At 38.0% G+C, this 27,692-nt stretch overlaps 2 protein-coding genes across 5 annotated transcripts; both read right to left on the bottom strand.

Moving 5' to 3' along the window:
- Positions 1 to 680: 680 nt before the first annotated feature.
- Positions 681 to 8,245, bottom strand: LOC124216750 (facilitated trehalose transporter Tret1). Of its 2 annotated transcripts, XR_006882692.2 has the most exons (6): positions 7,927 to 8,245; positions 3,959 to 4,185; positions 3,413 to 3,826; positions 1,697 to 2,274; positions 1,077 to 1,511; positions 681 to 1,011 (listed from the first exon to the last, which is right to left on the bottom strand). XR_006882692.2 is itself a non-coding variant. In XM_046621650.2 (5 exons), exons 1-5 carry the CDS (start codon positions 7,959 to 7,961, stop codon positions 1,188 to 1,190), a joined length of 1,578 nt encoding a protein of 525 aa, XP_046477606.1. In that variant the 5' UTR covers positions 7,962 to 8,245; the 3' UTR covers positions 681 to 1,187. The 2 variants fall into 2 exon arrangements, 1 of the variants encoding a protein (XP_046477606.1); XM_046621650.2 differs by having other exon boundaries at positions 681 to 1,511.
- A 2,854-nt stretch (positions 8,246 to 11,099) lies between these two features.
- On the bottom strand, positions 11,100 to 21,966 carry SCAP (SREBP cleavage activating protein). 3 transcript variants are annotated; one of them, XM_046621641.2, is made up of 13 exons: positions 20,818 to 21,965; positions 19,744 to 19,965; positions 19,292 to 19,525; positions 19,028 to 19,208; positions 18,681 to 18,826; positions 17,487 to 18,585; positions 17,127 to 17,400; positions 15,602 to 16,641; positions 15,345 to 15,504; positions 15,078 to 15,261; positions 14,783 to 14,922; positions 14,421 to 14,632; positions 11,100 to 14,328 (listed from the first exon to the last, which is right to left on the bottom strand). In XM_046621641.2, the coding sequence occupies exons 2-13, from the start codon at positions 19,857 to 19,859 to the stop codon at positions 14,149 to 14,151; spliced, it is 3,966 nt and encodes a 1,321-aa protein (XP_046477597.1). In that variant the 5' UTR covers positions 19,860 to 19,965; positions 20,818 to 21,965; the 3' UTR covers positions 11,100 to 14,148. The 3 variants fall into 3 exon arrangements, with proteins under 3 accessions (XP_046477597.1, XP_046477598.1, XP_046477599.1); XM_046621642.2 differs by having other exon boundaries at positions 21,364 to 21,965; XM_046621643.2 differs by lacking the exon at positions 11,100 to 14,328 and having other exon boundaries at positions 14,470 to 14,556; positions 20,818 to 21,966.
- Positions 21,967 to 27,692: the final 5,726 nt, after the last annotated feature.

Genomic DNA, 27,692 nt, shown 5'->3' with positions numbered 1-27,692 from the left:
TTTAGGCTACCCGCACCTGACTTCCTTCACAAAATCACATCGGAACGTGGTCATAAATTAATTTTAGCATTCGGCAAAATATGAAATATCAAGTCTTGAAAATACAAATGGGTTTCTTTTTTACGATTTTCGAAATTAGCAATATTCGGCACAGAATCGATCTAGAAAACCCCCGTTCCACTAATTAGACCTCCAGGAATTAAAAAAAGACATCTAGAACACCGTAGAATCAAAAATTGTTATCAACTCCTGCACTACCACTGGTTACTAATACAAGACTAAGTCTAAATATGTCTGCATCGTTCTTCCAAAATTGTTTCAAACAATCAACTTAAGCATTTCTGCGCTTCAGTGTCGTTACGATTTTTGGAATCTTATTACTTTTTTCTGTAGTATCAATATCAGGAACTTTTTTTGGCCGATTTGTACGTCAAGTACTAAAATAAAAAAACTGAAACATCGATAATACAATTAAACGAACCAACTGATTCAGAAATAGATGTGGACTGAGATAAATGTTGAAGGATACTTTGCCCCATATTCTCTCAAAGTTGGCCCGGTGTCGCTTATAGTAGTTTTCATTCCACTGTGTGGAATGGGTTCTAGAGCGTCGTTATACGAACCGTTATTTTTACTGTAGATGAATGCAAAATATGGAATAACCGTATGGAATCATTGACAATATATTTATGCTTGATAAAAATTTTATCTTACCGGTACATCATTATAGTAATCACAACAGGAGGTCAAATATACTATACAAATAATTACTATGGCTACCTCAATGTCATCGTTAGATATAAATAATATTGACGATTTGTACAAAATAATTATTCACAGAAATAAAAAATGACTTTCTAAGTGTATTAAAAATAGATACGGTAAATCTGAGGATGTGTCCGCTTGATATTATTCTTAACGATGAACATGCAGCTGCTCCCACTTTCGTGTACGAATGCCTTGCAAACTCATGCATTCCTTTCAGGTTCGAGTGTTTGAAAATCTTTGCAACTGAAAATGCACAATAAATACCGCAGAACTTGTTTGTTTATTTTTAAAGTAGTTGAACTCGTTACCTCAAACTAACTAGTCTTCTGAGTTTCACAACCGTTTCGTAATACTCGTCACATTATCAAGGTTCTGACTTCCGTTACCCATTTAAAGGTAGGAAGACCTTGACTTTCACTTTAGAGCTTACTTTCCACATCATCGACCACTGGAATCGGGTTAGACACAGTCCATTTTTCTTTAATCGGTAGATCTTCTTTTCTCGGCCTAGTTTTTAGATCATGAGTTCCTGCGTAATGTTCCTGGATCTCTCTGAGAGTCCGTCCCTCCGTTTCCGGCAGAATGAAGTAGATTACGATGGCCCCCACAAACCCGACCGCCGAGTAAAACCAAAATGTACCGGCCAGTGTCATTCCATTTTTCATGTAGAGGTAAACCTTGTTCACGACGAAGCCACACGCATATCCAAAAGCACTGACTGCACCCGCTGCAACACTCCGGACCTGAAACCATTTCGTTTTATTAGCATAACGTTCAAAAGAATCAAATCTATCCGTTATTATAAATCCGTCGAAGTGGCAGGTGATATAAACATATAACATGCTCTCGAATGAGAATGGATTTGAAAAATCATAAAACTAATGTTGATGGAAGAAAAATTGCTACATGGATAATCGTGCAAGAGTACCTGTGATGAGAAAACCTCCCCTATGAGTATCCAGGGCAGCAATCTAATTCCGAAGTGACTAAGGTAAGCGGCACCAATCAAGGCGTAAGTTGGAATCCAAGAGTAGTCTTCGCCTATGATGAGGCCTCGCTGGATCAAGTTACCGTAAAGCGCAGCGATAGAGAAACAGACGGCCGTGCTGAGAATGGAACTCAAGGCGATAATCCGTTTTCCAGTAAAGTGTATCAGAATTACGCAAGACAACGTGCCGAGGAGTTCAGCAGCGCCCATAAACACCGTGGCTTTGAATTGCTCGATGGGCGCATGAAGTTCACCGAAGACAGACACTGCGAACGTCTGCAACGGCGTCATGCCGCCAAAGTGACCGACAAGGAAGGCCCAGCTGACCAAGAAAAAGGGCACCCAGAAGGTGCGATTCGTGTAGTGCCTCCAGGCTCTTTCTCCACCCGCTGCTTCTAATTGCTGCGGCTTTTGAATGGACTCGCAGACGGTGTTGTATTCCTCCCGGACGTGGTCGGCAGGCACCCATCCCCGAAGCCAGCGCAACGCCTTTAAAGCCTCCTTCATGCGTCCCTTTTCTGAAAAAGTCCCAGAAAATATGAGCGAAAAATATCGCACTTGTGTTTCGAAATATTGGTTTCTTCAAAATCATTGTAAAATTAAGAAAATAGTGATTTTTTCCCCAATGTTTCATTACGATAACGTTACCAACTTCAACCTCGTATTGAAATGGCTAAAAATTTGATTGAACGCACCGCAATCGTTTTTATTTTAAAAATATGAAATCGTTGTATCGGAACAGATTAAATTTTTTCCAGTTCATGTTTTCTTGTTGAGTCAAGAGTTCAATCGTTGAAGCAGGTAATGAAATTTTTTGTCACAAAAATCATTTGCGATGGCTAAAACTTAGAATTACTCAAGCGCACAAGACGTATTCATCGCACGATATATCATTTGTAATTCCGTTGACGCGATATTTTGTGGCATTTTCCCGATACTTGATAGGTGATACCTGAAACCTTATGGTTGTATACGTAGATGTACAAATTCTGACTTTCAAGGTGACGACCCAGTTTTATGAGAATTTTCAAAGCTACTTCCATAGCGAGAAAGTTCACCGCCTGGTAGCCGTTTATAATACTAACGTACTGACGTCTACGATGAATATATTCTGTACTTCTTTCAACGCATGTGGTGTTTCATTTACCTCGTAAACAAATTGGTGCAACCGATTGAACCAGTTGATTACGCTAAACAAGGTCCGGCTAGATCAACAAAGTATGGCATTCGATCGATGTTAATTTTTTCTTGGCTAGATTCGTGTACATATTTCATTTGAAATACCTAATTGTTTCTGTCAACGAACATGCGACTTGGAGGAACAACATATAAACTTGAAATGAGATCATATTTAGTTGACTCAATGTCGGAAACGCATCAACAGGTTCACTCGAATGAATACTTCACACCATCGCGACAAGAAAGGCTTTTGTTGAATCAAGGAATTCGCTTGACTGATTCATTTTGGCAAATTAACCAAATCAAAATCGTTGAATTAAAGTCGTCGTATTTGGAAGAAATTAGGGATACCGGATTTAAGTGAATGCACACCAATAAAATCTGTTTCGTTGGTTCAAGAGTTCCTTTCCCTCCGTGCATCCACTGCGGACGGACGCAGTAGTAAATAAACGTTACATGATTTTTCCTTCTCCTTACCAATGAGCCAATGAGGACTTTCGGGAATCAGACACAGTAAGACGAAGCACAATATCGGAAACATCATGTTTACGAGAGCGACCATCCTCCAGGTGGTCAAGCTACCCGCTAGCATTTGAATAAAGATGCCGAGAATTACGGACATGGTCGAAGTCGCTGATAGCATGCCCCGAAGGTGTGGTTGCGTCACCTCTGCGACATACGTTAGCACCGGTGCTTCCAAGAGGCCACCGGTAAGCCCCGTCATGGCTAAGGCACAAAAAAGCATGGACGAGTTGTAGGAATAATAGTACATAATCCAGGCAGCGATGAACGGAGCATTTAATATCATCATCGTCTTCCTTCTCCCAAGGTAACCAGATATTAATCCACTGCCCAGACATCCGACAGGGACGAGGATCAAGTTGAGACTACCTGAATAAAGTGATGAAATTTAATGGCCTAAAAGATTTCGGTTCCTTGTTCAGGTTTAATACCGTTTTCGTTCAAGGTAATTAAAATATTTAGCATAATTAGTGCGCTATTCGCAATGATCGCGTGACTTACTGATCCACGTGATTTCGTCGAGGGTGACATCAATTTCGGGTTCCGCTTTCTGCAGAGCAGGAAGGAGAATGGTGCTAAATCCAATTGTACAACCATAGCTCAGTAATAAAAGGTTTTTTGCACCGACTGCCAGTACCTGCGGAGCTGCTTGTCTCGATTTTGAGACCGCTATCACCTCTGGTCCCGACGTTATATTCTGCTCGTTTTGTGGCAATTTCCGGTTGTTACTGAAACATTGTCGTCATAATAGTTTTAGGGTTTCGTATCCTTTTACTCTTTGAATAACTTTGACTTCAGATATCGTTGACATTTTTCGCAGTCCTCGGTGTTAATGAACGATTCGATCGAATCCTACTACAGATACCGGTTGGGGCCGGTATGATTTATCTTTCCTCCTAAAACTTATTCAGTGGTAAAAGATAGCGCGGTAGCTCCGTCGCGCTTCATAAGCACCGTTATACAGTCCTCTCATGAGGACCAATCAATTAATTTCCTGCTGAACGAACTGGACGCTTGGATTTGCCGTTCCTTATTGCTTACAACCTTCACCTATTACCACGTAGCTAACCGTTATATGCATGGTCTACGACAATTCGTAACGTACCGGTGAACTATCTCGCAGTGACGAAGCTTAATTCTGAATAGCAAAGCCTGGCACGTTGGTTCTCACAATCAGTAGACGGATATTCTTCAAGCTCTTGAAGTTTCGTTCGTAAGATAATTATGACATTAGGCGTCCTGTTTCGATATCGACCTTGCGAGGAAAAAATATTCCAGAGCCAAATAATACGGCTGCTTGTGTAACACCGGATAGCCATCACACTAGTAACTCATTAGATTTGTACGACAATGTGTTTGTTTTTTTTCTTTCAATTTTTCTTTCAGTCAAACGCGTCCTTTCGTCATTTTTATCGCCTCGCAAATCACACCGAGAATATTACAATTGTTGTAGGTATAATTTAACTTTTACAGAGGATCGTAAATCGCACTGCCCGTAATTACTCTACCGACAAGTAATCTGCTGAGCAGCAATCGTACTGCGCGTCGAAAAATAAATATGTATGTGTAATAACGGGTATACGGCAGGACGTATGACACGATGAAAAATCCCCTTCAAACCGGTTTATTGGTTAGGTAGGTAAATAACAATTTGCATTGTGAAACGATTTCATTTCTCAGCTCTACGTTAATACTGGCATAATATGTCCTAGTACAACGACCTGGCGTAAACTGCGCAATCCCATCACAGACTGCAATGCTGGAATGAGAATATAAGAGGATGTATGGATCTTGATGTATGTGTATTACAATTGTAATTAGCGCACTATTTCAGTTATATCGGTGCACAGTCAAGTGCACTTCTACGGCTGTAAGAAGGTCATTAAGCTCGCGACACTTTCATAATCCTCGCATCGTTATACAGGTGGCGATAATCCGCAATGCAGGTGACGTGCAGAGCCGCGATGCTGCATGTTTGCAACTAGTCATGATGCAACGACCGGATGTCACACTCTAAAATTAATTATTATTCAAAAATTACAATAATATTCCATGTAATAAAGTATATTAATGATTTTATCTCGCATAGCAGAGATTCACGTTTTCAACGTGGAGGAATAAAGACTTCGTGAATTTATTCAAGTTTTTTAATCAATATCATATTTTTTCTTTTTTCCGGAATCAGCGTCAGTCTCAAAAATTCCGTGTATAAACGTAAGGTAGGTACATGCGTATTGTAGAAGAATGTGATGTAACGTGAGACAACAATATTAAGCGATTAGGCGGCAGCGACGCGTCAATTTACTACGTACTTATAGAATTGTGCCGAGTGTTTCACTCTTACCGACAATGAGCTCGGGTAGCCTTGTCCTACACTGCGTGCATTTAACGGCGATTACTCAAACAATTACCATTTTACTGCATCCCAATTTGCGGCATAATAGAAAAGTACAACTACGACGCGGTGTGCGTGTATTACTTCAATCAGTCATACGTGATATGATATGCCAAAAAATAAATGTTGCTCTTGCAACAATGGACCTACAGGTTGCTTTAGGAGTGAAGCGATACATGGAAGCCATTCACCGATGTACTGCAATTGTTTAATGACTTTCATTCGATGCGGGTCATCGTCTGCAGCGGTAGCTTTGATTATCCAGACGCCCGATGGCTTCATTGATAGCCGCCATATGTCGGTAGCCGTTATGAAAAGCTTTTAGAATTGTATTCTTCGATCGACGATAACAGCAACTATAAATATATCGGGTTGCGTGGGGTACAATGGACCCCCTGGAAAATGTTGAATGAAAATAAAAAAAAAACAATCTTTTCTTTCCAATATCGAGACATTATTAGAGGTTGGTTAAATATGTATTTAATTAAAGTATGCAACATTCTTTTAGGATTGAAACGAATTTTTATACAAGATTCTTTGAAAATGATATCTTAGACGAAGGGAATATAAATTTTTTTGGTTGTACATGTTGATAGATAATCAATGATTCATTCGACACAGGCAGAATTAAAGGATGCAGAGTCGTTGGAAAAAAAAAGTACTTGTTCAAATCATTTTTGGAGAAGGCCCGTCGTGCCCCAAAAATTCTGTATTTAATTTTTCTATTTACGACAATATAATCATGAATTTGTTCGATATAGATCAAAACGACTTGTAACCGGTGTTCAAAAGCCACAAAAAACAATTAGCGGCTTTGGGGATCACATTTTCCAGAATTCATGTCGCATAATCTATTAACTTAACAGCTCCGCAAAGTGAAAATTACTTCAATTTTTTTCCTAGTGGTATCTCTTTGTAAACTACAATAATTTTCAGTACAGCATGCGATGTGGCAATACTCTTGATAATTGTATTCGAAAAAATGATCACGAAGTAGATGACAACGCGATCCAGAAATTTGTGACAGAAATTTTTTCCAGAACTAGAAAATTATTCAATCTTTTACGTTTTCTCGATATTTATCTCACGACCACGATCATTTATATTTCTTTTTATTCTATAACAGCCTGATATCGCGTATTAATAATCATTGACACTTGACTGTTAAGGTCAGTTTTAACGCGTGCCAGGATGCACGTGGTCATATGATGCGTGTCAACTAATTTTGCTACTGGCAATGAGTTTCGTGTAAAAGAAAAATGTTTAATTAAAAAATGATTATTAAATAAATTTGATTGAAGATCCTGACACTCACAATCATGTATAATGACGAAATAAAAATCTACGGAAATAATGATAAACAAATAACTAATCTAGTTTAACTCCCGCGTATTCAAATTATTAATAATATTCGTAGCAGCATTCTGCAACCTAAGTTTAATCATCTCTTGCAAATGAAATTGCCTGCGTTTTTTCAGGTTTGGTAAAAAAATTTTCTAATACACGATAAAGCGGCCTCGTATCAGGAGCATTAAGCGCGATAATACAAACATGATTTTATATAAGAGGTTTACTTTGTGAAAACTGTAACAAATATTCATGCATGTATCACACGCAGTTTAGAATCGTGTTGAAAAACTTGAAGGATCGAGAATTATTCTACACATTCTGAGATTATACCGGCGACTTAGATAGTAATATACATTATCGTCACGAATAACAATTCATGACCGTTCTAAGTAAATCCGATATTCTGTAGACCGTGTAAAGTCTGGAACTTAATATTTGTGTATACATATATATATATGTATATATATATATGTATATTTCAAGGCTCACGACCAGCCGACATCGTCAAATTGTACGATTCGAAATATAGCATATGCACGGGATTGAAATCGATAAAATAGTTTGGATTTAAAATATCGTGCATAGAATTGGCATTCGTGCATTACCAAAAAATAGCCACAGACAAAAGATAGAAAAATTGATTTCAACGTGAAATATGACATAATAATAATTTATTCTACACATTGTCAAGTTAATCTGCGTAACGCTCATTCTTCTCACCCACCTTATAGTCTGATCCTGGTTCGAGGAAGGTCCCATATTTTGGAAGCGGTAGCGCCAATGATTTCTCGTTTGACAATTGCAGTAAATTCGTGATTCTACGTTATAACAAGTTTCTTCAGACAATTTCCATGACAATAGATCAAGTCAGATGACTGTTCGGCGATCGCGCGAATGCGATGCGAAATGAATACGTCTCAAATTACGTAGAGACGAAGACCGCAGAGGAATAGACTCCGGCTGAATCTTTCGCTCACTCCGTTTACTTCGTTCAGAATCCACGAGCATACTGACATAAATTCGCCACTGTATAACATCGGCACAATTTCCACTACCTCACCTCACGCCAGCTGTTATACCATCTACGTACCTATACGTTAAGAAGTAGTTCTTCTGCCCCACCCCGGTAGTCTTCGTTTCATTCAATTTTTCGTTCCATTCTCAAGGCGTTTTCAAAACGCTTCTTCAGCGACGTCGGCGTATTCTTACTTATAGCTCTCGAAGCTCGTGGTCAGCGGCAAGGTTGGAATTCATGGAGCTACGAGCCATTGGCTCGTTCCAAAATCGGAATCTAGTACTTTTCAAGACCAATTAAAAAACCATGTGCTTGAAAAAATCTTATTGCTCCGGGAGAGCGAACCTATATAATCCAATTAAGAAATAGTTTTTAACCTGGTCTTGATATCACCAAATAAAAACCCAAATGTATAGACCAAGTTTTTTACGACTGGATACTCGCATAATTTGCTTGGAATGATCAAAGTAACCGTGAATTTCTGTTTAAACGAGAAAACAATCACTTGTCCAACTCTTCGATCATCTTTAGTGAATGATTATAAAAAAAAATTTTAATTTTGAATGAGTTACTCTTAAGCCGCTATGAGTACCAGAACAATTTTGGAAAGCTACTGTTTGCGATTCAGTCGAATTCCCGAGATACTCAGATGTATCCGAGGCGCTGAAGGAACCCGCAAATTCCGAGCGGTTTAAAAGATGGTCACCAATTTTCTATGCACCGTTAACCCAGAGTTTACAATGATGAGATTCGGTGTAGAAGGAACTCAAGACTGAAATATCGTGTGTAGACATGCAGGGGTAACGAATGCGTTATGTGCCGCAAGAAACAGGGACAACGTAAAAGGTTTGGTGGCCGTTGCGGAATACAAGTGAAAGTAAAGGAGTCTGAGGTTATACGACGATTGGTTTACCTAATTACGACGACACTAACCTGACCTGGTACGTTGGACAATATATCGAATACGACATGCTTAAAATAATCGCGTGGTTCTAGAATAAACATTTACAGTACAACTTTTGTCAAGAAACCTAAAAACCAAGCCTCTGTCCGCACGTGGCTGATCATGAGTGTCGCGGATACGTTTACCGACTTTTTAAATTTTGGTTCGTTAGATAGGTGATCACTGTGTAAGTGATGTCTGTAATTAATTCGCATAGTGCGGATTAATTGAAAAATATTTGTTTTTTCATATCAATGAATAAGAATCAACGGTTTGGCGCTATTGTTTACATATTTTAATCAACCTTGACGTTGCAATTTATAACTGCATATGCACACGTGGAAACCCCTCCTGAGACGAAGAATATCATTTACTCTTAATCAGCGAGAACCATGAAAATTAATTACAGACAATCGTATGAAGAAAAACGTATATTGTAGGTATACGTGGAGGGCGATACCAGTGAGGAAATAATTTTGCAATTTTTTACACCATTCGTAGAAAACGTATTTGCAAGGCGAAGAAAATGCACGTATTGTTTATACAAGCAGTCTGCGTGATGTTTGTATTGACGTTCGAGAAAATATTGCGATGATCTTGCCTCGTCGGATGAAATAAAAACTTTCGTTCAAAAACGAGTATACAGAATGTCTCAATTGAAATGTATTCATTTGCTCCGTGTGATTGTTTATTATTAATTGAGACGCGTATCTGTGCACGCGACTAACGCTGACCTTTGTTTGCGGCAAACAGCGTTGATTTTTTTTATGAGTGATTAATTAATTTACTTCGCCATACGACTCGAGACGCACTCGTTAAATTGATTCAACTCAAACAAGTTTGATATGATTCAATTATACTCAGAGGTCAACTCAAATTGCTGCAGACTGCGGGCAACGGATACTATTCAATAAATTGCACGATGCATGAGCCGATAACGTTAACCAGTGCTCCAAAGTCGAGACGGCACATCTTTAAATTCGTGAAAGCCGGATCTATGCATTAGCCGATAACAGGCATTGCCAACCGGTCGATCGTGGCTATTAGATCAATCGATCGATGCAATGCTATAAAAAGTACATGACTCTGTCAAAAAGTATAATTTTTCATTTAATTCGGCTCGGAGGGTAAAGAATTCTCAAACCAACGAATTAGATTTTTTTAGGGTCCATTCGCTTCAATCTAGTATCCCTTATTTGTTCCCAAATACGATGACTTCAATTCAGCGATTTCGATTTAATTAGTTTGTCAAAATGATTTGGCCCAGCGAAATATAAATGATATCATCCGATGAATAAGTATTGTGAACTCTAATGTTCGGTAATCACAAAAAATTTTCGTAACAACAAAATTCATTAACTGCTTCAACCATTGAGCTTTTGACTCAACAAAAAACATGAATTAGAAACAAGCTTAATTTGTTTTTATACAACAATTTCATATTTTTAAAATAAAAGGATTAAGGTGCGTTCAACAAAATTTTTAGTCATTTCAACCGCGCATTTCCGTGATACAAATTCACAATATCGCAATATAATCCTTTCCCTCTATGGGTGGTCGACATTTGAGATTAGTAGATCTCGGGACTGATTTAAGTTGGCCATTCAAGATTTAATTAAGTTGGCCATCCCTGACTTTTACATGTCACACACGTTGTACACACCGTTGCTCCGATAAAATCACCGTTGTACGCGTATAAATTAATAATGTTATTATCTTAGCCTCTGCCTTCAATTTCACATTCAAGTAGTCAGCAGTGAAGATTATGCACAGAACCGCTGGTTTAAATACGAATGCGAGACGTACGCCAAGTGCGCACGGTATCAATACCGATATAATTTTTTTCACCATTTGTTTTAAACGTTATGGAATGTAATTTATGCTCGAAATAGGTGATCAGAAGAAGGATGTGATGGAGGCAATTGACAGGATTAATAGGTATCAATCACGATAATTTATTAATAACCGAACAAGCTGATTGAAAACGTGTTTTATACTATTCGAATAAACTATATATAATATATGTATGGTACAAGTTATAAAAATTACGCGGATTTAATAACTTTTGATATTAGTGAGCTCTTCGTATTATAAACGCATTTCACTTTACATATATATTCACGTTGCAAGATTCATTAGAGCGAATGAATTTTACGCAAATGTAATGTACTTTGGTTCATTTTCAGACAATCGATGATTATTCAATCATACGCAACTTTGATGTGGCATTTTAGAATTAATTTTACAATCTGGCTTGCGTTTATTTTCGTACATGTATTGATTCGCTAGATATAAAAAATTGAATAATTTAATTATCATCTCTAGGATGTTTAAAATAAGTACTACTACTATTATTACTATCATAATATTGATTTGGTCTAATGCTACACGTGCCGAGATCTAACTTTGTTTATTTTATTTTTGTAAATTTTAATGAAGAATAAAGTAATAAATAAACTTTTATGTAGAACGACATTGTCGTAATTAATGAAGGTTGTCCGGGTCATTCGTAATTTAATATACGTACATGTTTACAGCAATGTTAAGAATAATTGAGAAATCTCGACATACAAGTAAATATCTGCAATTAATAAATAAATTATAGGTTTACTTGACGTTTTGTCATTATGTGTACCAATGAAAGAATTACCAGCTTTGATTGTAATACCTGTATCGTATCAACGTATCGAATTCGATATTTTCGAATTCCCTTCTGCTTTGTGTAAAATTCTTGACGCTTCTTATCTTAGCTGTCATAATGATGCCTTTACGATGTTTGTTTGGCACGAATATGAAAATGTCGCTCTCACGCCTGTTTTCGTTCTTCAAAGTGACACTTTCTACGGCTCAATACGTATATAATTGTTTAATGAAGCATATCTAAAATACCTTTCCATTTCATGGAAAATTTGAAGAAAAAAAAAAATAGCCGTTACTTATACTTAGATCTCTAAATAAATCTACAGTCCACACGTTAAGACTTAAGGCTTTTGTGACTCTGTCTCCAAGATGCTAGTAACTTGAAAAGTACCCCAGGTATTTTTCTACCCTCAAACGAACGAATTAGCACGTTTAAAAAAACGTGTCCAAAGTTTTTAGTACACTACGACATATCATAGAATGAAGAAAATGAGTGAGATACACCTCGAGTACTTTCCTTATGAACTATGGCACTCTGACCTCAGGTACGAGACAATAATTTCTATTTTTATCTCGATTCACAGTTACGTGAATTTTTTAACGCCAAAGTTCCGAGGTGGATCACATCACAAATGAAGCTATGGTTGCCATTTCACATTTAGAATGTCAAGCGTACTAGAAAAATTAGAAAAATATCCGTAGACCCTACTTTCAAAGTCTCGTGTCTAATGTTCCAACTCGTCAAGTAGCATAGGTTTAGGAATGAACACCACGATTCCTTAAATAGGTTTTTTAAAAACAAATTTGCATTTAATTTTTGTTCGTTCAATTCTCTGTGTTTCGAAATCTTCTACAAATGAAATTAATCACATGATTCGGGACGAAACTTGTTCGTCTTCATCCTCACAACTGATAATACAGATCCATTCGTGTTTGTTTCTATTTGTGCCAAGACAAAACATACATGAGACATGATAGGCAGCAAAGACAACAACAATGAATACAGTTTAATCGAAGGCACTCGTGTAGGTATGCATGTTATTGCATTAATTGTCAAAGGGGAAAAGAGGACTGGACATTCGTCAATGAACTTCGTGAGACCGGAAAATTTATGCTGACAATAAGAGACTTCAACATCAACATATTTGAGGATTCGTCGGTTAAGGCCATTGAGAGAATAGCGTCAATTACGTTTAATTTAACATTAACAGAATACCATCCAAGTCCCTCTAAGGGGACGTGAAGGATTTTTATAATTTTAAAACTTGAAACAATTTGGTAATTACTTGACCACGTCAACGATAAACTTACTGTAAAATTTGTTATGGTTGAAGTCAAATGACGCTGAAAATATCATTCATACGTAAAAATAAGTTGTTTTTTTTTTTTTGGTCTTTCATTCTCAATTGTTTTTACCTTCTTTCACTCTCTTACTCTCTCCCTCTCTTTCTCTTATGAACAGCACCGGTTTGGCAAATGCAACATACAATATCATGTATATATTAAATTGTTAATTTGTTATTATTTCTAGTTGTACATAAATATATATGATATACCTGTACGTGTAAATGTATACATGTATATATAGTTTCATTTACTAAAATCAACTACGTAAATCTTTATAAATATACGTACAAATATACCTAAATCGATGTGATACCGGATGCGTAATATTGCGAACGATTCAAGATTGTGTGAAATAAAAAGAAAAAATTTTTCTACTTTAATGCACTTACGATCGAATAGAGATTAGCGAATAAGGAACAAAGATCGCCGATTTCAATTGGTACAACCTGGATCAGTCTTAGTTTTTAGCAGTAATCCAAACGAAAATAATAAGAAATCGACTGCTCAATCCGAATTTATCTACTGTGTATATATATATGTATATATTTTTTAATCGCTTAAAGGACAAATACGTCTTGCAAAGGTTTGGGAAAAAATGGACAACATATTAGCATTAAAAATTAATTTCACCTACCGAGACAAAACTTCGGTACACAATCTTTTTGTAATCAAATTTAACAAATCCCAGTCAAGAAACCGTTTAAATAGCAATATAGTGGACTAAAAAAGAAGCAATTTAAAAAAACTCACTGTCGAGCTAGACTTCTGAAAATCATAAAACCACCGACTGATTTTATATCTTACTTTGAGCGAAAGCATTAAGTTCTCGTTCACGTTTTTATGTAAAATGTTCGAATATTGTCCTTCATAAATTCCAGGGAAATATGCAACGACGCCACGTCCGTCATTCTCGATGGAAACGCTTTGTAATATACATGATTAAAAACAAAAAAAAAAAAAAAATGAATTAACACTATGTACAGACCGCGTTGTACATATCCTTAGTCTACCTTATCATATACCAATGGAAACCTGACTATCCTTAACTGTCGACTAAAGTCGCAAACCACACTGTCTCTCAGCGCCAGCATTTGTTTAACAAAGATGCAACTGTCTTTGTGACCCAGTCTCACTTCTCTTACGGCCTCTCCTGTCCTCACGTCCCAAACGACCAAACATCCCTGAAAGAGAATATTGCAAACGATATTTTAATCAGACAATTCATCCGAGTTCCTCGTACATAGAGTTATGGCAAAGTTGTCGATGCTGGTACCTGGTTACTTGTAATGAGCAGGTGATGGGTCAGCATAACTAATTGCGGACTGTAGGCAGCCCTGTGAGCCGGAAGAGCGTGCAACAAGTGTCCCTGGAATCTCTCCCAAACACACAGCCTCTCGTCGGTTCCTATACTAATTACATACGAAGCAGAGCAAGTTATCGCTGCGACGGCTCCGTCGTGAGCTTGCGTGCTGTACATGCACGCGCCTGCAAAGAATTTAATAGACTTTGAGCCTGAATATGGTTTCGAATTCCGAGTATCACGTGTTGCTTGGGAAGTGAAATTAGATATTTACTATTCCCTTTTAAATGGCAAACTTTTAAATCTTCGCTTATGTGTTTTGTTCAACTTCTTACCTGTCAGCAAGTCCCACACGCACAACAACCCATCCTGAGATCCGCTTCCAGAGGTCATTGGACTGACCCTGTCAATGAAGAGGCACGATATCGGCCCGCAATGACCGTGCAGAGTGTACAAGGGTAATTGATCTTCTAACCTGGAAGAAAGTGAACGAATATTGTTGTTACAGGGATACTCAGAGGAAGAATGGAATGTCGGAAATTAGTTCAATCTTGGTCAAACTCTCGAAGAGGGTCTAAAAAATTCGATAAGCAGTCAATTGTTGTAGACTCATATTAAAGCATTACGAACCTATATACTTTAAGCGTATGGTCCTGACTACCGGTAAGAACTCTACCGCCTTCGCTGTCCAGAACTGTAATGGGCTGTTGGTGTGCTCTATGGGAGCCAATTTTCATACAGCGCAGATTATCTTCGGTAGGGATGAAATTATCCATATCCATAGGCGATCCTGCGCTACGTGTTCTGTTGTGTGCTGGAAAGAAAGTACACGTGGATCAGAATATTTCATTCAAGTTAATGGAGAAGATGAGTAGAGAATATAAAAAATTTGCTTACTTCTTCTGTACGAAGTTGTACACCAGTCCATGTGCTGTCCTCTGTTGTATATTTCAAGTTGAAAAAAATCTAAAGATCCGTTCAACTTTGCCGCTACTACCCTGTTGCCGATAAACTTAATTGCAGATATTCCAAGTCCTGATCCGTCGTCAAATATACACTGTACAAAATTTTTATTAGATTAATAACAGTTTTTAATATAGATAAACTAGAATGGGGCGGACTAGCTAATGGAAATCATATAACACCTAGTATACCTTGAGCAAACCAGTAGTTCCTTCCCAAAACTCCAAATTTCCATTGGCGCAGCCGACTACAATGAGGTTTTCTTGATAATCGATGCACCAAATTGGCGATACGTTTTGGGATGTAATTTGTACCGTTTTATCTGTACCCAATGAATTGACGCTGCTAATCGATTCAGTATTGTTCAATCGATTGTTGGGTAAAGTAAGGCGCTCTGAAATTTCGGACTTCTGAATTTCGTCAATTGATTTCCTGTGCTCCTCGAACAGTTGCTTATATCGATCGCCAAAGTCAAAACCCTGTTCGTAATTTTTTTGAACGGGTGAATATTTCATGGCAGAGAAGTTGGTGTTTATGGTCGACCTTAAATCCGGGAAGTTAAAGCTACTGTCGATACTTCTGCGCATAAGCTCACTCTGCTTTTCTGGACTATATTCGTTTATTTGATAGTCGTAGTCCAGCGAAGAGCCAGGGGAATGCCTAACGTCGTACGACATGCCCTCGTTCCTTTTTCTCACCTGAGCGCCGCTCAGATTTGAGTAAAGTCCGTACGAATTAGCAGTTTCCATCTCGCCCCTGGATGGAGGGGAACCGCTCTCGTAATCTGACATTAACTCCTCAGAGTCTGGAATCGTCTGATTCAAATCCTTTGCGGAGTTACCGAAAAATTGCTTTCTGTCTATGTGAGCCAATTGTTCTCCCGATATCGAATCCCAAACTCTGATATGCCCAGCCAAGCATACACTGGCTATCGTGTTTCCGTCTGTTGCTATACATTCGACTTCTTGGGTATGACCTTCCAGTACCAAAGGCACGGCTTCCATGACGAGTTGAGTCACGGAATCGTTTGACTTCTCTTGCTGGTGCCAACTAGCCCGCCACTCTGCATAATTCCTGCTGCAAATACAACGATAGAGAACTACCATTGTATAAGCGACGACTATTACACTGATCAGGCATAGCAAAGCTGCCAAAAATATTTCCATCGGACTAGATGGCACAAAAGGAGCATTAAAGCCTCGTCCTTCAGATCTGGTTGGTACTTCCATATCTGCAATAATCAAATTTTAATGAGTAGATTATGGAAGTTGGGGTAATCGAGAATTAGGCAAAACAAAAAAAATTTGAAGGCCAATGAGTACGAGCGATGGTTGCCACTTTGAAGATAATTCAAATATATTTTTGCTAAGGTCATAGGTTATATGATAAGTCAATAACACTATGTCAAGAGCGCATTCTTATCAAAATCAATTTTTTTAGCGTAGGAATCTTTACCCGTAGCATTAGAGATCATAAAGGCTAGACTAAATATTGAGACAAGTTTTATGATGTAGATTCGTTAATATACTTATTAATTAGAATAATGGGAGTATGAGTAAACATTGTCTAAGACTTGTCTAGAATAAAATTACCGCCTATGATTTTAGGACGTGATTAACTACAAAGTTCATTAGAGTGCTTCTGCATAAGAAAAAAAAATTAGACAACCAATCGGGCAATTAATTCAATTTATAATATTGAATAGAAACTGCTCACCTGAAAAATCCAAGGGGTCAAGAGCAGCTGTCGCGAGGCTTTGCCATTGGAACTGCTGTATGTCATTTGGATTGCTTATTTGCCTAGCCAGCTGAGGGTTTACAGCATGAGCCAGCTTGATAGTAGGAAGTATCGATATTTGTTCACCAGCCAGCGATATGTTGTACAATGAATGAATCGACGACCAGTGGTACAACGACAAACGATTCCAGGGTGGAAAATCAACAGGGCGTAACTTGTTGAGCTCTTCGGTAATATTGTTTGATAACGGACTCTGAGAAAAATGATTACTTTGAGTAGTGAATTCTTTTGCAAACAAATTTCACCGCTCATACGTATTTTGTCAATTAATTTATTCACCTGATCGTTCAAATGATTTGGCGGAAGTGTCGAAGACGACGTGAATAAAGGTTTCACAGTGTTGAATTCGATGTAATTATTCACCGTCCGTGGCCTATCAAGCGTATATCCGTCAATGTCGGCTTCGTGTTTGGACGGATCGCTCAATCTAATCAGGTGTTCAATGATACCCGAGTTGTATATAATCATGCTGATCCAAACTACCATCCAAACCATGAATGCTCTTTGAAAAATCCTTGTTCTTGCCCAAAAATGAACAAGCCTCAAGCGTTTTGGTATCTTTACAAGCGTTGGAGTGTTTTGAGTGTTGGGGGCTACGACGTTTGTCGGGCCATTGCTGACCAGGCCATTTAATCTTGGATGTGATTTGGAGCGAAACATGTTGCCTTTTTTGTTTTGAAATGTTGTGAACTGTTGTCTACGCATCGATGGACCATTTGGTAAATGAAATCTTGACGTATCGCTTGACAGCTCGGTTCTCCTGATGTCTATTGCGAGAATGGTGGAAAAAAATACCATCTGAAGGAAGAAATCGTTCAGTAATCCGACAATGGCGAAAATACAAAATTCTTGAATGGCCGGAACGAATGTAAATAATCCAATGGTCAAGATAGTGACCTCGGTTAATAGGTTCTTAGTTATTGACCAGCCTTCCTTCGATAAGCCCTGAGCAACGCGGATTTTCACGTCTAGATGAGCCGGTGTGCTAACGACGCTCTTTGTCAGAACCAGTACGTTCTCTAGCCCAACGACCAGAACTAAGTATGGAAATATTTCTTTTCCACTCAGGCTGAGAGTCAATCCGAAAAAGAAACACAGTCCAACGCTCATTGATAAGGAAGCAGCGACTGTAATACTCGCACTGAACGCCATCCCAATTTTAGACTTAATCAGCTCGATTTTACGAACAGAAAAATAAACGTATAAAAATAAGGCAAAAAATGTCATGACAAGCGGAAAGAAATCGCAGTAATTGAATTCACCAGGATAAAATATGTGCAATGTTTCGTCAACTGGTAGCGTATATGATGAATTTTTATCTGGCGACTGATGAAGAGGATAGTACATTGTTAGTCGATGTTTCAATCCTTTTATGAATCTGTAAATCACCAGTTGAAAACTATTAGTTTTAACCTGAAATTCAACAAAAAATCTGGATACCAAATGTTTCAAATAATCAACTCCATTACTTACCGAGGATCGTGTTCTTTGAGAACAATTGTCACGGCGTATTGAATGACTCGTTGCCTGACGCGAATAGGATAACGCTTTATTCCGGTCTCTTTCAGGCTCATGCCAAACATTATTTCTGCAAGGCTGATCTTGCTCTTTTGCAGATTCTACACAAACATTAGAGAATTATATTTCAAGCGTCAATCATTTCAAGCTATTGGTTGCACCAGTATTGTTGGGATATCGATAGAGATTTTTACATTTTTCACAAGTTCCTCTAAGCCCCCAACCTTGCCGGAGAGTTAGATTCAATCGCTGATATGACATGCGTGAGAAAGGAAAAGATTGAGTTTTTGATAGTTAGTTACCTGATACGAGTAAATAGTGTTGATAAGATTGGTGTCCTGATTGAAGAGCTCCAAACTTTGCTGCCATAGATTTGCAGGTGACAAAACAAGGCAGTTGTATTCCGGTAGAACATCTGGTTTTTTGGCATTTCTTCGTTTCACAGCCTCGACGTGGAGGCAAACCTGACCAAGGGTCTTTAGTCTGAAATAACAAATGTGCATGGAAAGTTGGGCAACTAATCTTTTCTGTAGGAACAAAATCCATTGATAAAGTCGCATCGTTACGTTTCTGGGTCCTGATAGTTTCGAATGATTTCCAATAAATTAAATATTTCATAAAGCGGTCCTCTGAATGCATCCGTCAAGCTGAGGTCTTCGGTCCATGGGACAACTCCCACCCTCAATGTTACTTGTTGCACGTATAACGCAGGGGTTTCCGAACCGTTAACAGACACCTCTGTTTGGTTTATTATTGTTCGAGGAGCATTTCCTGGCATAGGAAGATTCACTAGAGGATAGCTACAAGAAAATTGCATAAATATCAATCGCAGTACTGATTTGCTAAAAACATTTGTTATATATCAGTTTCTCGATATGCAGTATTTCCAAACATTCAGATACGGTCAAGCAGATAAACGTTTTTTTTGCCCCGAATGCTTGGACTAATCTTTCAACAAACTGTTAATGACATTATGTTACCGATAAGATATACCAGAATGATAAATATAATGACTAACCAGCATAGCAAAACGACAGATATTGCTAATGAAATTACGGCAACGGGATGCGATGAACAGAATAGGCCGTGGGCATAATAAAGCCCTGCCACTCTGTCCGGCAGGCTGCGGGACATTTCACATCAAGGACACGTTGCCAACATATCCTAGGCAGAGACAAATTTCCAGCGTCACTTCTCCGCTGATAACATATAGGCTTGGATTTAGTGACTTGTTGAATATCTGTAATAAAAAAGTTACTTGACTTGGCGATTATTTAAAAATAGAAGAAATAAACAAGGCAAGACTGCAGTTCAATCGTCCCACCTTGAATGATCAGATAAATTTTCATTGAATTAGTGTACTTCAAGATGTTATGTCTTTCTTAGGAAATACTTTAACTTATATTAACAAAATACAAGAAATTTCGGAAGGAGAATCTTCAGTGACGTTTTATATTTTGTTTTTAATTGCATTTTGATAGAATACCACACATGGTTACGAGATTCTGAAGAAATTGTTGAACGCACAGGGTTAGAAGCCGGCACGCTGGTTGAAAATGCACACACACACACAAGAGTTTAAATTAAAGAATATTATGTTTCGAACAAAATTCAATTTTTGAATAAAAGTGATTTTAGCAAGAGCATTGTATACATTGAAGCGTTAATTGAAAATCAACATTTTCCAAAGCCTCTGAGTGAAGCGTAGCATCGATATTGACAAAAATAGAAAACTACAGCGGGTCAATTTGTCACAAGGTAAGTAAACCACTTTAAATCCGTAGATATTTTTGGAGCTTTTAGCTGAATAAGTGGAACATCCTCGACGGGCTGCATTGCGGTTAGTCAAATATTATCTAGAAGTGATAAAGTAGTTGGGCTCGGTTGGAATCCGTTGGAATTCCGGTTCTGAATAAAACCTAAATATGACGAAATTACGTTTCGCCTCGGGTATTAAAAACGAAATAACGTTTATATGTATATACATGTGGAAAGAATCCGAATCGCTGGGAGCGCGGATTTATCTTTGCGGCTATCAATGTTAAACGCAGCGAAAATCCGGGTGAAGGAAGGAGGGATGAAATGTACTTACAGGCGTTAAAAATACCCCACGACGACAAAACGTCGACGCGACACGTATTCTCTCCAAACTTTTCTCCGCCACTGGGACAGAGAGATATCCGTCGTTGTCCGCTTTGAGGTTATGTTCGCAGTGTGGTTATGTTGTGATATGTTACCAGGTATGCTTGCCGTGCGGTAGGCAGTAAACCGTCGACGGCAAGTCTGCTCGAACAAAACGCACACTAATAAATCATTTGATAAAGCTAACGCGTTCAATCTTCATCCGTATGAATTTTCCACTATGTCTAAAAACCGAAGACGTCATATTTAATTCGGCGAAACGCCGAGCTACGACGACGCGATGCTCGTGACAAGATGCCCAATTACGTATGTTACTGCGTGTGCCACCGCGCGTGAATAGTTAGTTTAAATTGGAGTTTCAAGGTGCACCGCACAGGAAAGAAACCAATATTCAATGTGAAACTTCACTCGTGCACCGAGGCGAAATACCGTAATAGGGACTCATACATGCGTAGCGGAATACATACTGTACGTCGGGTATGCACCTGTATCATACCTATAAGTCACCGACAGTCATTTATTTTTAAACCATTTATCAGGCACGAGAAGTCCGATTTCGTTGTGACGAGTAGCAGCGTCCGCGCACAAACACCGTCAATAACTATATTCACCGCGTGTAAGGTGCGGAAATATCGAAATGAAAACCATCGGAGGATAACTTTGTCTCCCAGTGACAGAGACAAATATATTCAATCGAATCACTCCTCGTCGCACGCACGTTACGGCGTGAATACACGCGCACGCAACGCACGCATACGAAAGTAGAACCTTGAATCGGTACCCTCAGAATCGGTAGAGGCATGAAACGCAACTGCACGTTAACGCCCGAATGATAAAATTAAGTAACGCGAGTAGCTAGCGGGCGCGAAGCGACGCATAAATATGCCTTCGGAGCTTCGGTTTTGCTGCTGAATTAGTTGCCGTTGCTCCGAAACCAACTGCGACGATTTATTGACACACGCATGTTACCGCCTCTCGCCTTTCACGCGAGATCCCGCCTATTTACGAGAAAATGCGTGTGTGCGTTGCTTATGACGTACGTTATTTTAATTACGCGTTGTATAGTTATCGATACGCGACCTGCAGCGGTCAAATCTACACTACATACGTACGTACAACGGCCTGCACGGTGGCAAGGCAAAATTTTCATACATCGATGCATTCGTAGATCGTTATATTGATATGCAATGTAAGCGTTCGTACTCGGTGCATCGTTATGTGGGTATTACGCACAGAGGAAAGAATTCACCGCGGAATGATTTATTTGATCGAGAAAAAAAATCATGCCAAGTACGTCAGGGGCGTGTACGATTGTGGCGATCAATCAGGGGCTAGGTCAGACTGCTCGCTTAGATTTATAAAATCCGAATGGTATAACTTCTGCTGTTAGATTTTGTTTGAAAGGCAATAGACTATCCTCTTCGTAAGAAAGATGAGGGAAATAATTAATTACATATATTTATATTGGTAGAACTGAAATTATGGAGCCGATACAAGTTTGTTCTATAGAGCCTAACTATTAAAGGTTCTCAGAATAAATGGAACTGTATATTTGAATCAGTGAAAATTCACTGACTCCCAGTGACAATTTTTTTTACTGTGCATACACTGATTTTTTCCAGTGGTATATACTTATGACTGATCGATGTTCAGAAAGAAGTCGAGAAACAGTTAGACTTCTGCTGTATTTTAATCCTTTCATGCGTATATTCTTTTTTTTTTTTAGATGCGATTCGCTTGAAATTTTACATACACGGGCTTTTGGGTCGTCGATTATGAATCTGAATCCAAAATTCGAGTATGCAAAATAGCGGATCCAATATGGCGGACAGACAAAAACAAGAAGAAACATTTTGAAAAATTTCTGTAGAACTTTCCAGTGTGTATTAAGTCTGTGTACAAAATTTGCATTCATTTGCATGTTAGATTAGTAGAAAATGTTGTTTTTTTTTCGTGGAAAAGTACGAATTTCGACCATTTGTTTATATGTGCTATCTTTGCAATAAGTAAATAAATAAATTATACATTTTTTTTTGTACTTGGAAATATTTCAGGGACCATGCGGAACAAAAAACTCGATAGTTGTTACCAAAAAGTAGTTTAGTAAATAAAAAGTTGCAAAAAAAGATAGGACGCTGAGCGTCCCAACGTGAATTAAAGGGTTAAATATGCTATTTCGACGTCTTCTTGCCTCGTTTTGTGCGGGTTTCAAGATAACTTTCCGTTAAGCACGCACTTATAAGTGCAGATGGAAATCCTTGCGAAATAGATCTATGCGTAAAAAACAAACAAAGAAAGCAAAACATGGTCATCTATCTCCTCTATCTTTTTATTCCTTACATTGGTACCGTACTCATATTTTATTGTGGCCAGGTGTTCATGATTATATGCGAAACACATTCATTTTATAAGAACTTTCGATGGATTGAAATTTGTAGTCTAAAACGAATCTATTCAAGCGAATGGTTTGTTGCTGTATGCTACGAATTATAGTATCGAAGTGTGTTTGAAGTTTAACAAAAAAAAAATTTGAAACATTTGTCCTGGAAAAAAATGATGAACACCTGGTACAATTTTTGCTTCACAGTGATTCGAATGTAGTAGAGGTGGAAATATTTCAATTTCTCAAGACTTTTTTCGCATAAGAATAATCAATTCGTACATAACTACTTATGATTTATGCACGACACTTTCGATTATTTCAAATATTGACCTATCCCTGAACTGAAAACAATGTTTATACGAATATTTCGAATCTCTTGAGTACCCAATATATCTGCACAACCTGATAATCTGGGGACTTTATCATTTTACACATTAACAGATATATTATCATCCTCGTGTAGTCCAGAGTGAATCATATCAATAGAATTGCGTACGCGGACAGTAAATTGCGGCCTTGATTTTGCGAGAATTTTTGCAATCAGTTGCGACTGACTAAAGTCAAGTTTGCATTACTTCACTTACGATTAGGACCGATATCTATACCGCAAGTTTTCTATACATATTTGGGAGACCCGATGCCGAAGTCCTGCAGGGGTAGATAAATAATAAAGGCCAATCAAACCAAATACCATTATAATTTCCGATTAAAAATCAAGTGCTATAATTTACAGCAGGAGGCCGTTGTATTATAGAAATCAACTTACACAACTTACGACCAAGAGCCAAGTCAACGGAACCTTTTAGTGAATTGTGAGTGGATTCAATTTTGCTGAACTTGGCTGCATTGTTGAGCAAAATGAAAATTCCTCGTTTCCCCAAAAATGAATATCGTATAGGCTTTATATTCCATCGTGATTTCGCCTTCGGTAAAAATGTTTCATTTCGGTCCAACTCTATTGAACTTGAGTTTCTGCATGCGGATAATAAGTTCTGACTTGCAGGAAATAAATCAGTTATCTAAATGTAAGCAAACGGCAATCAATCACACATAATGTGCAACCTTGAAAGTTTGCGTTGTATAAAAAACTGAAAAAAAAAGAAAAACTGCGGCTGCATGCGACACTGGGAAGTAGGATGAAGTTTGATATGCCGTCTGTGGCATCTGATTCGAAGCCGAATACCCAATGCCAATTAAATCAGCCGCACCAATTTGTAAATCTGTACTTGGTTCATTCTTGTATGCGTTATGATTCTCACACGCCTTGTGACTTAAAGTAATACAAGATGCAAGATTGAGAGTGATCAACTGAGGGATTCGATGCGCGGGTCTTGTACTTGTACTAATACCGATTGCCGCATCTAATTGCATCAATTGCGTAATTAATGTTGATTAAGGGGCAGCAGAATCGTCAATAAAAATGGGGTCAGATGCCTCTACTGTGAACGATTATAAAAATATAAGTCTATGGCTACGGAGTGTAAGAAGCGGAGTATTGTTTATAAAGAATGCAATTTATGTACGTGTGTTTATAATATATCGCGCGAGTTGTGACTCGTGATTTACATTTTTTGTTACAGAGTGCATGGCCATTACGTAATAAAAAATTATGCATTATTGTTTAGAGACGGTCTGTGCACGCTCGCTTTCGAGTTCAAAGTCAAGGCCAAACTGTCGTAATTTGTGTAAGGAGATTTACATGCTGCCATCCTGATTGCGAAAGCTGTAGATATATATCTTAATCAAAAAAAAAAACTGAAGGATATAAATAGTGTTCAAAATCAGATTTCAATCTATGAATTGAAAAAAGTCTAGTAAATAATTTTTTGATATTTTTTTGCATCAAATTCGTGAAAAATTCATTGAAAAATACACAATTTCAAAAACAAAAAAATTCAAATTGATGTATTTTTGTAAACGTTATGAACATTCTAAAAAAAAAAAAAATTCCAAATTTTGTAAATTTCATATCTCGCGAACGGCTGGACAAAAAAATAAGGAACAATCATGAAGCTCTTTTTCACAAAGTCGAAAAATATAAAAAAAATTAGGAGCAAATAAAAAATGTCAACTTCTATGTATTAGGCCGATATTACAAAACTTTTTTTTCTTTTTATCGTAGCGTGTAAATAATTGAATTTTCTATGAAATAATTGGCGTGACATTATTTCTATCTGCTTAGAACACTGGTGAGATAAAAATTTACAAGGTAATAAGCATGTTGATTCGTTTATTCAATGCACTCAACTTTAAACGTCCGCATCGAATATACAAGATGAACCTTTAGGTGTATGGTAGTCTGGAGCTTTTTTTATAGAAAATTTGACTATATAAAAAATGAAAAAAAAAAACAGCTTCCCAACTTGTAAAGTTTTCGAGTTATTTCGGTTAGTGCGTTTGAAAAATGCAAACCGAATGAGACGCCTTTTAGAATTTTACTACCGAGTTCCGGTTTCACGAGGCTACGTTTGAGGCTAAAAACTAACTTTACGAGAGGCAAGTAAGAAGAAAAAAAAGGTTAATTATATGTATACAAACATATATATCGCTGTGAATACCGCCTGTGCTGTAGTACTCAAATTATCTTAGAAAAGAAAGTCTATATTAATCGTAAGAGGAATATATGGCATACACTAATTTGTTGGGAAACAGGTCTTATTAACCTATTAGTGAAAATGTGATATATAAGTCTAGTAGTAGAATTCCACCTTAGAACGATCTGTTCTCTTGGTTGGCGTCAAAATTTTTAAAATACCTACGTTCAGAGGTATTAATTACTTTGTAAAACAATTATACTAAACTTGGTTAATTTGCTAGTAGGGAAACGGTGAAAAATTATGGTATACCTAAAGTATTCGTTGTGAAATGTATCTTTTGTTGTAATATTGACGGTAGAGAAATTATATACATAAATTGAAACGCACCGCGATCGGTAATATTCCGAAGAAGCGCGTAAAACGTATTTAAACAATATTTAATCAGCGCGCGAACACCTTTCAGAGTCGGAATAAAAAAAAAGTTCAACAGTCAAGATAGCGATGACGTGTAAATTCTGTGAACGAGCTCGATCCTTGCGGTTTTTCTCGCTCCACGACCAATATCAGCTTGATTATCGTCACGGCGGTGTTTTCATAAATTCCAAGGTCGAGTATCGTAAAAATGCATAACGATGTATGTCGAAACGAATGGTGAAAAATAAGCGTAAGAAGTCTTCTCTACTGCCTGCACTTGAATGCCAATATAATAAGTGTATAACCGTAACGTCAAGCGTTACTTTTCAACAAATCAAGGCAACTGTAAGAGTTGATAATTTTCAAAGGAATAATAATGAAGCGGTCGTACCTTCCTGAAAACGAAAAAAAAAAGAAAATTAAAAAAACCGCTAGCTGCCCTTGCGTGCATTTACGAAGCCACCGTTTATTGTTAGCGCGCAATCGGACTCGCGATTCTTGCAAAGTAAATAGCGGACCATTGCCGCAGGTGGCGCCACCTCTTGATAAAGCGCTGGATGTTCATGCATTGGCATGAACTATGAACGTACTTCATCGTAGTATTCATACAGGTTCGGTGTACTTTGAACGCTAATATCTGTTGGGAGGATGTGAGTGCTTTTATCTCCACGGATCCGAATAGTTTTCGGGTTGGATGAATTGAAAATGGCTCGAGCTTTACTTAATCATGATATGTCGCATGCGTGTATAATAACGTATGATTAGAATGCAATGTATCACGTTATTCCGACATTTCAGGACGGAAGATACGTACTGTTATTAACTTTGCGAAACATTTGGAAATTATAACATGAATATTATTACTGTTTGAATCAGTTGATTTTGGGTCGGAAAGGATGAGCGTGCACAGTGACGATTGCCGTGATATATCGTTTCCGGATTCAAAGCTGGTTGAAGAATCGATTGCGACCTGTGAAAAGGTTATACGTGCGGACGGACTTCCTGCGTTAGTTACTCCCGCATTCGTCACGAGGGGCTGGCAAATTGACGGAATTGGGTGACCAGCCTCATTCCAATATTCTCAATAGCACTCGTGTACACCTACACATTTATTATACACACCCCTATATAGGTATACATGCATCGATTGCGCAGGATACGCAGGTATGCATCAACTTATATACTAAACGAAAACCGCCGTCTTTCAGTGATGGGCATATTTTAAAAGGTTCTGCGACCGAAAATAGTATATTGTGTAACAAGGAGGCAAACTCGGACTTTTCGGGCCGAGCGTGAGCTTGCAATATAGGTATGCGTCTAGGTGAGCCAAACACGAATATTGCGAATACACGGGGCGAAAAGACCGTTGCCTCCTTGTTGCGCGTTTTTTCACGAAGTGAGAAATTGAGGTTAGGGTCGCGTGATGTTAGATTTGTGCTCGACAGCGCATGCGCGGAGTACAGAAAAGACCACTTTGGACTACTAGGACTT

This window comes from Neodiprion pinetum, chromosome 4 (assembly GCF_021155775.2).
Source record: "Neodiprion pinetum isolate iyNeoPine1 chromosome 4, iyNeoPine1.2, whole genome shotgun sequence".
Lineage (NCBI taxonomy): Eukaryota > Metazoa > Arthropoda > Insecta > Hymenoptera > Diprionidae > Neodiprion > Neodiprion pinetum.
The sequence above is the reverse complement of the archived record's forward strand: the minus strand, read 5'-3'. Positions and strand labels throughout refer to the sequence as shown.

Excerpts from the sequence above, each read along its gene's own strand:
- LOC124216750 (XM_046621650.2), bottom strand. The coding sequence starts at position 7,961 with ATGGGACCTTCCTCGAACCAGGATCAGACTATAAG. Across the intron at positions 4,186-7,926 it reads AACCAGGATCAGACTATAAG|TAACAACCGGAAATTGCCAC; the intron begins GTGGGTGAGAAG and ends ACAATGTTTCAG. Across the intron at positions 3,827-3,958 it reads CGACGAAATCACGTGGATCA|GTAGTCTCAACTTGATCCTC; the intron begins GTAAGTCACGCG and ends CACTTTATTCAG.
- SCAP (XM_046621641.2), bottom strand. The coding sequence starts at position 19,859 with ATGTCCCGCAGCCTGCCGGACAGAGTGGCAGGGCTTTATTATGCCCAC. Across the intron at positions 18,827-19,027 it reads ACACTATTTACTCGTATCAG|AATCTGCAAAAGAGCAAGAT; the intron begins GTAACTAACTAT and ends ATGTTTGTGTAG. Across the intron at positions 16,642-17,126 it reads TGACCCCTTGGATTTTTCAG|ATATGGAAGTACCAACCAGA; the intron begins GTGAGCAGTTTC and ends TGATTATTGCAG.